The following is a 12,140-nucleotide window of genomic DNA, read 5'->3' on the forward strand; positions in this document are numbered from 1 at the left end:
TTCCAGATTTTCAAATAGTTGTATCTCAGCCAAATATTGTCCTATCCTAACAAACCATGTTAATAGAAAGATTATTTATTAAAAAAATGTACCATTATGACTGATCTTGTGGTCCAGGGTCACTTTTTTCTCCACTGTACAAGATAAAATTTCGATGATGTAAATAAAACAAATCTTATACTGGAAAAAATTTGATGTTTCAAGTTTCATGTGAATAAATCTGGTCTTCCTGTGTGTTGTTCAGGTTCACATATGAAATCGCTCCTGTGTTTGTTCTGATGGAGCAGCTGACCCTCAAGAAGATGAGAGAAATCATTGGCTGGCCTAATGGTGATGGTGATGGTCTCTTCTCACCAGGTAAGCTGATCAAAATAATCCAGAACAAACCAAATGATGTAATATGACCATTACAAATGTAATCCAAAGCACATCATAAATCAAATAAAAATACTAGATTATGCATAAAATTAGGGGTTTGGAAATTACATATTTTATGTGTTGGATAAATGTTATTTTGGTGAATCTTTTGACAGGTGGTGCCATATCAAACATGTACAGTGTGATGGTTGCGCGGTATAAGTATTTCCCTGAAGTCAAAACCAAAGGCATGTCTGCAGCACCACGACTAGTGCTTTTCACTTCTGAACATGTAAGTACACTATCACTGTAGTTAAACAGAGGATTTGTCTCCCTCTGGGGGTCATATATTAGACAGCCCTATATCTTGAAAAATAAATAAATAAATACATAAACAAAAAAAATGTATATTTCATATGTGACCCTTAACTACAAAACCAGTCTTAAGTAGCAATAGCTAAAAATACATAATTGTATAGGTCAAAATCATCAATTTTTCTTTTATGCCAAAATCATTAGGATATTAAGACGAGACACTAAATAGGGTAAAAACTAATAGTTATCACATTACTTAACCAGTTGATTGATTACATTGATAACTGCAAAAATTGTTGTATTACAAGTTTTCTAAAATGTTACATTCAAATATGCAAATGAGGCATTATTTAAGGAAATATGCGCTAATTTGCATACATTTCTAGTACAAATACTAAACACTGGATGAAGTAATTTTCAAAATTCTTGTTTAATTTTTTTTTTGACATATTAGAGTCAAAAGATTTTACAGTGGGAATTTTGGTTGTCTCATTTCGACACACCGTAATTCAGAAAAAGAACAGACAGGAAACAGTATTTTTTTTTTTAACCTTTTTTTGGGAATAAAATGTTGTATGAAATCAAGCAAATTATATATGAACAAATCCCTCTGCAAAAACCTTCAGGATACAGACAGGACTAAAAATGTAAAGTCTGGTGTGTGTAGATGCTACTGAAGTGGAGATTTATGGCTCAGTGTAGAAGAAAAAACTCATTTTGAGAAAACGGCCTTTAAAAACACGCATTGTAATTGAAATCTACTGACACAAATAGATAAAGTGCTATAAAAGAAACACTTAACAGTGTTTTTGAATGTTTTCTTTCCACTAGTCTGAAAAACCACTTTATGAAAAACTAAAATAACTAAAATATATTTTAAAATTTAATTTATTCCTGTGTTTTACTCCAGTCACATTATCCTTCAGAAATCATTCTAATATTCTGATTTGAATATTCTAAATAAAAATTCTAAATTATTTTTATTAATATTATCAGGTTGAAAACCAAGTAGAGTTTTTTCAGGTTTCTTTGATGAATAGAATGTTCAGAAGAACAGTATTTACCTGAAACAGAAATCTTTTGTAACACTATAGATGTCTTTATCATCACTTTTGATCAATTTAAAGAATCCTTGCTAAATAAAAGCATTATTTTTTTTATTATTTCCTTCCCCCTGAACAAAATGTATTCAACTGTTTTAAATATTGGTAATAATAAGAATAAAAAATTTTCTTCAACAGCAAATCAATGTATTAAAATGATTTCTGAAGGATTATGTGACACTAAAGATGAAAATGAAAATGTAGCTTTAAACACAGGAATAAATACAATTTTAAAATATATTCAAATTGAAAGCAGCTGTTTTAAATAGTAAAAATATTGCCACTTTTGTTGTATTTTGAATCAAATAAATGCAGGCTAGATGTGCAGAAGAGACTTCTTTAAAAAAACATGAAAAATCATACTGTCCAAAAACCTTTTCTTGTGAGAAAGTGTGACATTCTCAAACAAAACAATCCCTATTATTTTTTGAAACCAAAATTTGTTTACATTTCAACAAATATGGTGTTATTTTTGATGTATTAGTGTAGTGTATTACATTCATTTTATACTATTTGACTCATTGAAAATTTGTTTTTCGCAGAGTCATTATTCAATCAAAAAAGCAGGAGCCGTCTTGGGATTCGGCAAAGAAAATGTAATTCTCCTGAAGACAGATGAAAGGTATCATCTTTGTACTTTCTCTCAAAGCTCATGTTTTATTTACTAGAGTCCCTCCCTCATACCTCATTGGCTGTCTTGTTTCAGGGGGCGTGTCATACCTGCTGACTTAGAGGCCAAGATCATTGATGCCAAACAGAAGGTAAGTAGATGCTCAGACTCGCTGTTCTGTTCTGTGTGGCTGAGACAATTGAGTGAGTGTATTTAACCTCAGTGCCTGAAGAGTTCAGCGGATCAATACTGGAGCAGGTATTCTCAAGCTGATGGATGATTTGACCTTTAAGCACTAAGTCTAAGTCTCTCTGTAAATAAAGTGAGAATTTGCTGTTAGGGCACTGTCTTTAGGCCATGTACTATGAACAGTTAATGTGATTTTAAATGTTTATTTTAGGGATACGTGCCACTGTTTGTGAACGCAACAGCTGGTACCACAGTATATGGAGCATTCGATCCCATCAATGACATTGCCGACATCTGCGAGAAGTACAACCTGTGGTTACATGTGGATGTAAGTTTGACTCAAACATATGAAATGATAACTAAATGGAGCATTGAATAAATTAATTAATACATCTGTGTTGTTTGTACATCTCCAGGGTGCATGGGGCGGAGGATTGCTGATGTCCAGGAAGCACAGACACAAGCTAAGCGGCGTTGAGAGGTATGTAAAAATCACAAGATGAGGTGCTAAAATGACTGTACATCACAATAAAGGTAAATTGTGATGTGAAAATCTGCATGTCTGTTTGTTTCAGAGCAAACTCAGTCACATGGAACCCTCATAAGATGATGGGTGTACCATTGCAATGTTCAGCCATCCTGGTTAGAGAGAAGGTGAGACTTTCAGCCAGTAAAAACACACATACAAGGACATAAACATTTAGGATTTATTATATACTTTGGCCCCTTTTACCTCTGGCTTTAACATTAGCTTTGGAAAAGCCCATCTATATATACTACCTTTCAAACTTTTGGGGTCAGTAAGATTTTTTCAGAGGTTCAAGCACCTAGTGCTGAAACCAAAGATCAGCAATCTCCACGTAAAATGGATCGGCCAGACCAAACCGTAAGTCGTAGAGACTTGAAACTTGGAAGGATGGTAGTACTCACACTGCCTACAACGTCACCAAGGCTCGCCCCAATTGGCCTGACGGGGGCGCTACAATGATCAAAAAATGATCAATGATCAAAAGTTGACACATGACAGATAAAAATGTTAAATTGGTCCGATCAGAACCAAACTAGTGCAGGAAGATTCTCTGGAGAGTGAATATCATTAATTATATATATATAAAGTTGACCGATCAACTCACCATTGCAAAGGGATGCCAAAAAGTTTGAAAGGGGCAGGTCTGCCTTTAATACAATGGCTATAACTTTTGAATGGAATGTGATATCTTGGTCAAACTCATGACGCAAATGTAAAAGCAGAATCTGAGGTCACATGAAAAAAGTTGCGGAGATTGGCCACTTGCTGGCGTTATAAGATGGAAAAAACATAAAAACAGCCATAACTATGCAACCGTTTGTCCTATCAACGTGAAAATTTTTATGCACCGTCTTGGTCCAAAGTGCCACAAGTGTAAGGACACTTGCGTATCTAAAAAAAAACATGACGTTTGAGCACCTATAAGACATGGTTAACGGAGGCCGATCGGAATAAAACTCGGTGGGCCTGTTTGACTCACGGCCCCAAAGGTCTCTGAGAAATTTGAAAGAAATTGGCCACTGAGGGCGATATCGTGCTTTTCAAGAGCGTAAACGATTGTGCATTGTGTGGTTTTTCGCACATACACGCTATATTTGTATCATATGACAGAACTCCCCATTCCAGACAACTTTGCCTCAAGAACCACTGCTGTCAATTCAATCGTTCATTAAATGCTTTAGAAGATGTGAAAAGCCTACTTTTGTTAGCTCGTCCAATGTTTTTCGTTCAATCTGGAAAAAAAAATGCAGTACAATTTTTGGACTCTCTAGGTCAATAATTGTCAAAAAATGTTTAAATTTACCCTTTGCGAAGAAAAGGGGCCTGTCCAAATATGCCTATAACCCTATAAAGCCAAAACCTTGTGAGCACATGCGACAGGTGATTCTAAACAAGCATGCAAAGTTTTAGGGAGATCGGACCACAGTTAGTGCTATAACAGTCACAAACGTTTAAAAAACATAATATTTCCATGGCAAATTATCTGTATTTCCCAAAAATGCTTTTTGAAATAATCTTTGGTTTAGTTGGTTTACAGGCTGTGCTTAATTGCCTTAAAGCGCTTTAACCCCAGTAATCGCTGCTTGCAGCTCTATTTCTAATTAAAAAATATTACTTTTATTCAGCAAGGACTAAATGAATTGATCACAAGTGACAATAAATACATTTATAATCTTACAAATGATTTCTATTTCAAATAAATAATCATGGATTCAACGGTGATAATAACCAGAAATGTTTCTTGAGCAGCAAATCAGCAAATTAAAATGATTTCTGAAGGATCATGTGACACTGAAGACTGGAGTAATGATGCTGAAAATTCAGCTTTGATCACAGGAATAAATTACATTTTGCAATATTTACACAGAAAATAGCTTTTTAAAATTGCAATAATATTGCACAATATAACAGATTTTACTGTATTTTTGATCAAGTAAACACAGTCTTGGGAAATACAAGAGTCTTCTTGCAAAAACATTAAAAATCTTAGTGAACCCAAACCTCTGAACAGTAGTGTGCATCTACAAGTCTACAAGTGTGTTCAAGTGTCAAACAAACGTTTTAGATATGCAGTTACACACCTAACTTATTTAAACAAATATGTCTGCTAAATAAATGCATGTAGATTAAGTAAATCTATTCAAAATGTAGTTATACAACTGCTGATCACAGGAGATGTGTCTCTTTCAGGGTATTCTTGCAGGCTGCAACTCCATGTGCGCTGGATACCTCTTCCAACCTGACAAACAATATGATGTGACCTATGACACCGGCGACAAGGCCATCCAATGTGGCAGACATGTAGACATCTTCAAATTCTGGCTCATGTGGAAGGCCAAGGTGGGTCACAACAGCTGCCATTATGTAAAGTCAAAATTAATTTATATAGTGCTTTTCACATTGCTTTAAAAGCAGCTTCACAGAAAATCATGATGTTATATTTTAATATCTTCATGCTTTATAGATGCATTTAGCAGATTAGAGCTGGGTGATGATATAGTTTACGTTTCCTAACAATCAATCAGGTATTCATGAGTATATATGAGTGTACTGTATGAATGCAGATAAAGTTGGACATACTTGTATATCAAACTTTGTATAAAAAGCTGGGTGATAATATAGTCACATTTTGCAACAAAATAAAAAATGCAGGTAGGTGAGATTTGCTCTATACTATATGTGACCCTGGACCACAAATGAAAGCTAAATAAATAAGCTTTTCATTGATGTATGGTTTGTTAGGATGGGACAATATTTGGCCAAGATGCAGCTATATGAAAATCTGGAATCTGAGGGTGCAAAAAAAAATCAAAATATTGAGAAAATAGCCTTTAAAGTTGTCTGAATGAAGTTCTTAGCAATGCATATTACTAATCAAAAAGTTTTGATATATTTATGCTAGGAAATGTTCAAAACTTCTTCATGGAACTTGATCTTTACTTAATATCTTATAAAAGAATAAAAGAATAATCAATAATTTTGACCCATACAATGTATTTTTGGCTATTGCTACAAATATACCCATGCTACTTAAGACAAAAATTTGGATATAATATCTGCAATAATAGTTTACATTCTTGCAACAATTTAAACAATCACAGAGCTGAGATTTGTATATATTACCTGAGTATACTGTACTTTGTGGCTATAGCAATTGAGTATTTGCTGAAAAACACATATTTGTATTCTGACTGGTTAATTTTATCCATGCAGGGCACAATTGGGTTTGAGCAGCACATTGACAGATGTCTGGAGCTTTCTGAATATCTCTACAATAAAATCAAGAACCGTGAGGGATATGAAATGGTCTTTGAGGGCCAGGTTTGTATCTGACACACATATATTTACGTACACTATAGATTGAAAGAACTGCTTACTTAATACTACCTAATACTGCATGTAATGACTTTTCTCATTGCTTTCTTTTGTTCTGTGCAGCCGCAACACACAAATGTTTGCTTCTGGTATATTCCACCAAGCTTGCGTGGCATGCCACATGGAGACGAGCGAAGGGAGAAACTACACAGGGTACTTCATCTCATTTCAGCTATCCAAAACCAGAGTAACAAGCACACAAACTCAGTGAATTTTACAAATCTTGTTTCGAATCAGTGGTTCAGAGCTTTTATCAAAAAGTCATATGATTTCAGCAGATGAGGTTTTGTTTCGTCACATTTTTCAATCATCAACCATCAATGCCAATAAAGAACCTTTATTTTGAGCAGTATAGATGCTGTTAATCTTGTGAACCCATGTATATTAATGGTATTTAATTATTTGTAGATTATGGCCCGGTTCACAGACATGGCTTAGACTAAATCAGGAACAGGCCAAAGTTCAAGTAGGATATACACAGCAAAAAAAATATTTTTTGTCTTGTTTTCAGCCTAAATATATAAAAATTCTAAAATCATTAAGAATCATCAAGCATTCAGTAAAACAAGTCAAAATTAAGTGAGTTTTTGCTTAAAATGAGCAAAATATTCTGCCAATGGGGTAAGCAAAAAAAATCTTATTTTAAACAGAAAAACATTTTTTCTTACCCCATTGGCAGATAATTTAGCTTGTTTCACATTTTTTGCAGTGTAGAAGTAATTTGAAGTATTTTAAGGTGAGACACTGCAGGTAAAAAGGGTAAAAAAAATAACTAATAGTTATCACCTTACTTACCCAGTTGATTGATTACGTTGATAATTGCAAACATTTTTTGTATTACAAGTTTTCTAAAATGTTAGGTTTGAATATACAAATGAGGCATTACTTAATAAAATATGTGCTAATTTGCATACATTTCTAGTACAAAAATCTAGACACTGGATGAAGTCAGTTTCAAAATTTTTGTTTATTTATTTTTAATTTTTTTACATATTAAAGTCAAATGTTTTTACAGAGGGAATTTTGGGTATCTCATATTGTCACTCCATAATTCAGAAAAAAACTCCCCCATTTTTGGGGTAATAAATTGTTGTATAAAATCAAGCAAATTATATATGAACAAATCCCTCTGTAAAAACCTTCAGAATATAGACAAGAATATAAAATGTAAAGTTTGGTGTGTGTAAGTGCTATTTAAAAATATGGATTGTAACTGAAATCTAAAATAGATAAAGTGCTATAAAAGAAACACTTAACAGTGTCTATTGGGTGTTTTCTTTCCACTAGTCTGAAAAAACACTCTATGAAACACCAAAAAGCCCAAAATCTCAAACTTCAAAATCTCAGTGTCTCCCCTTAAGTAGGAAAAAAACATTACTGGTGTGCATCTTGAGACTAAAAAAAGGCACTGATATATTTTAAGATCAGTCAGTGCAAGTTTCTTTCAGCTGAAACAGCTCAGACTTACATTTTAGTCTAGGACTAGGCTTAAGCCTATGGGTTAAATGTAATAGACATTTTCATGCAATAATTTGCCATTAGTTTGTAAAAAAAAAAAACATCTCAAAGTTCGGCTGAGCTTTATTTCTCCCATCACTACAAACCTGTGTCATAATTACTCTGTCTCTCCTGCAGGTGGCGCCGAAGATCAAAGCAATGATGATGGAGTGCGGCACAACCATGGTAGGATACCAACCACAGGGAGACAAGGTCAACTTCTTCCGAATGGTCGTCTCCAATCACGCCGTCACAAAGTCTGACATCGACTTCCTAATCGATGAGATAGAGAGGCTGGGTAACGACCTGTAAGAGCAGAGAGAGAGCTCTGCGTCTGTATTCAAGGCTCAGGCATCTCGACAGGGATGGCAAGCCATTTTAGCCTAAAATATACTATGCGTTACTCGTCGTAATTGCATTTTTGCTAGTAAGAATTGAATCAGATAGTTCTGTAATTGAAATTGTTACTAGTAAGAATTGAATCAGAGAGTTCTGTAATTGAAATTGTTACTAGTAAGAATTGAATTAGAGAGCTCTGTAATTGAAATTGTTACTAGTAAGAATTGAATTAGAGAGCTCTCTCATTGGCATTGTTACCAGTAAGAATTGAATCAGAGAGTTCTGTAATTGAAATTGTTACTAGTAAGAATTGAATCAGAGAGCTCTGTAATTGAAATTGTTACTAGTAAGAATTGAATCAGAGAGTTCTGTAATTGAAATTGTTACTAGTAAGAATTGAATCAGAGAGTTCTGTAATTGAAATTGTTACTAGTAAGAATTGAATCAGAGAGCTCTGTAATTGAAATTGCTACTAGTAAGAATTGAATTAGAGACCTCTGGAACTGAAATTGTTACTAGTAAGAATTGAATCAGAGAGTTCTGTAATTGAAATTGTTACTAGTAAGAATTGAATCAGAGAGCTCTGTAATTGAAATTGTTACTAGTTAGAACTGAATCAGAGAGCTCTGTAATTGAAATTGTTACTATTAAAAGAATTGAATTAGAGAGCTCTCTCATTGGCATTGTTACTAGTAAGAATTGAATTAGAGAGCTCTGTAATTGAAATTGTTACTAGTAAGAATTGAATCAGAGAGTTCTGTAATTGAAATTGTTACTAGTAAGAATTGAATCAGAGAGCTCTGTAATTGAAATTGTTACTAGTAAGAACTGAATCAGAGAGCTCTGTAATTGAAATTGTTACTATTAAAAGAATTGAATTAGAGAGCTCTCTCATTGGCATTGTTACTAGTAAGAATTGAATTAGAGAGCTCTGTAATTGAAATTGTTACTAGTAAGAATTGAATCGGATAGTTCTGTAATTGAAATTGTTACTAGTAAGAATTGAATCAGATAGTTCTGTAATTGAAATTGTTACTAGTAAGAATTAAATCAGAGAGCTCTGTAATTGAAATTGTTTCTAGTAAGAATTGAATCAGAGAGCTCTGTAATTGAAATTGTTACTAGTAAGAATTGAATCAGAGAGCTCTCTCATTGGCATTGTTACTAGTAAGAATTGAATCAGAGAGCTCTGTAATTGAAATTGTTACTAGTAAGAATTGAATCAGAGAGCTCTGTAATTGAAATTGTTACTAGTAAGAATTGAATCAGAGAGCTCTGTAATTGAAATTGTTACTAGTAAGAATTGAATCAGAGAGCTCTGTAATTGAAATTGTTACTAGTAAGAATTGAATCAGAGAGTTCTGTAATTGAAATTGTTACTAGTAAGAACTGAATCAGAGAGCTCTGTAATTGAAATTGTTACTAGTAAGAATTGAATCAGAGAGTTCTGTAATTGAAATTGTTACTAGTAAGAATTGAATCAGAGAGCTCTGTAATTGAAATTGTTACTAGTAAGAATTGAATCAGAGAGTTCTGTAATTGAAATTGTTACTAGTAAGAATCGAATCAGTGAGTTCTGTAATTGAAATTGTTACTAGTAAGAGTTGAATCAGAGAGCTCTGTAATTGAAATTGTTACTAGTAAGAATTGAATCAGAGAGCTCTGTAATTGAAATTGTTACTAGTAAGAATTGAATCAGTGAGTTCTGTAATTGAAATTGTTACTAGTAAGAGTTGAATCAGAGAGCTCTGTAATTGAAATTGTTACTAGTAAGAATTGAATCAGAGAGCTCTGTAATTGAAATTGTTACTAGTAAGAATTGAATTAGAGAGCTCTGTAATTGAAATTGTTACTAGTAAGAATTGAATCAGAGAGTTCTGTAATTGAAATTGTTACTAGTAAGAATTGAATCAGAAAGTTCTGTAATTGAAATTGTTACTATTAAAAGAATTGAATTAGAGAGCTCTCTCATTGGCATTGTTACTAGTAAGAATTGAATCAGAGAGCTCTGTAATTGAAATTGTTACTAGTAAGAATTGAATCAGAAAGTTCTGTAATTGAAATTGTTACTAGTAAGAATTGAATCAGAGAGCTCTGTAATTGAAATTGTTACTAGTAAGAATTGAATTAGAGAGCTCTGTAATTGAAATTGTTACTAGTAAGAATTGAATCAGAGAGCTCTGTAATTGAAATTGTTACTAGTAAGAATTTAATTAGAGAGCTCTGTAATTGAAATTGTTACTAGTACGAATTGAATCAGAGAGCTCTGTAACTGAATTGTTACAAGTAAAAATGCAATTACGACGAGTAACGCTTACTATATTTTAGGCTAAAACGGCTTACCATAGACAGGACTACACATTTAATGGCTATGTTTCGATGTCGTATCGTGGTCCAATATGTTCTGTCCTTCTTCTCAATGTCTTTAGATCTTCAACGTACAGATTACGTAGCCCATATAGCTACACAGTCACCTTATAACATAGTTTAAATCCATTGGGATCATGCGTAACAGTCTGTGCTTGGGTTTGTAAATACAAAATGAAGACAAGCAAAGACGCACCACCCTTTTAATGAAGCTCGAACCCCTTTCTGTGTAGTAGTGGGGTCTGTGTGTAAACCAGTGGTTGATCTGTATTTTAGTGTTGTGTTTCCTAAACTAACCTTGTAGTAGGTCATGTAAAGTGTTTAATCAACACCTTTGTGAGGTGAAGCATAAGTATTCAGTTTGAAATGTACTGATATAAATCTATAAACAAAGACTTTATATTGTGAGCCAGCGGTGTTCAAAAGTATCTCTCCCATTTGTAACAGTTCTATATAAGTTATATACAGTATAATCAAACAAGTTTAGGCTAATGTTTATGGTCCAGTAGTGTACTCGTGAGCCAAAGACAGAACTAGTGCCATACATTTTACAATATACTTGATATCCTTTGAAATAAGCAAGCTTATAAATTATAGTATAAATCTATACACATTTATATAAATATGAATATATTGTATATGTTTGTCGTTCAGGCCCTTAACTCTGTGCAATCAGTGTGTTAGTGTTCTAACGTTATCGTGTGTATCTTTGACTGAATGTTATAAGCAATCCTATCAATTATCTGAAGGTAGATGTATATTACTAATTATTGATATTCAACTCAGGCGATTATAGCATCATATTTAAAAAAATATATGTACAAAAGAAAACAAAAAGCACAAACTGAGAAGGAAGGCTGAGAAGCTGAGATTGAAATGTCCTCAGGATGCTGGAAGATTGTGTTCATATTAATATTTATTACAAGTTTATTGATATGCTGTATTTAGATTCAGCTGTTGTCTTTGGAACATGTGAAAGATGACTGTTTGTTTCATGTTCTCTATTCGTTCCAAGTGTTTTTGACAAATGCACAATAATCTTTTTCCTCTATTGCAAATTGTTGACTGTATATGTTGAATGTGAGGAGGCCGATCTGGTCTCCTCAGTACGGCTGGCACTTTAAAATGCAATCACATTATATGTAAACTGTTATTAACACGTGTACACTGCACAATAAACGCTAATAAAAGAATGTTCTGTTTAGTGTTGTCAAAAGTCCCGGTACTTCGGTACCAAGTCGGTACTAAAAAAATTAAAACGTTACGGTACCAGGTTTTCTTAAGTACCGGTGGTACCGACTATCCGGTCAACCCGGTTCTTGATACGCTATACAAAAGGTGCGCTCTCACGCACTACGCACTGCGCAGTTGCGCTCTATTCAGCGGTGCTGCTGATGCCGCGGCTCTGAATCCACTTGTTGACAAAGAAGAGCCAGGCTTGCTCCAAATATTTTGGATT

At 33.7% G+C, this 12,140-nt stretch overlaps 1 protein-coding gene across 1 annotated transcript; it reads left to right on the top strand.

Annotated features, from left to right (window-relative positions):
• The first annotated feature begins 247 nt into the window (after positions 1-247).
• LOC141346386 (glutamate decarboxylase 1-like) lies at positions 248-11,885 on the top strand. The gene is made up of 11 exons (XM_073851240.1): positions 248-357; positions 534-649; positions 2,318-2,397; positions 2,482-2,536; positions 2,786-2,902; positions 2,991-3,055; positions 3,150-3,228; positions 5,294-5,443; positions 6,317-6,424; positions 6,542-6,631; positions 8,114-11,885. Exons 1-11 carry the CDS (start codon positions 279-281, stop codon positions 8,285-8,287), a joined length of 1,113 nt encoding a protein of 370 aa, XP_073707341.1. The 5' UTR covers positions 248-278; the 3' UTR covers positions 8,288-11,885.
• Positions 11,886-12,140: the final 255 nt, after the last annotated feature.

This window comes from Garra rufa, chromosome 12 (assembly GCF_049309525.1).
Source record: "Garra rufa chromosome 12, GarRuf1.0, whole genome shotgun sequence".
In the NCBI taxonomy this organism is placed as follows: Eukaryota; Metazoa; Chordata; class Actinopteri; order Cypriniformes; family Cyprinidae; genus Garra; species Garra rufa.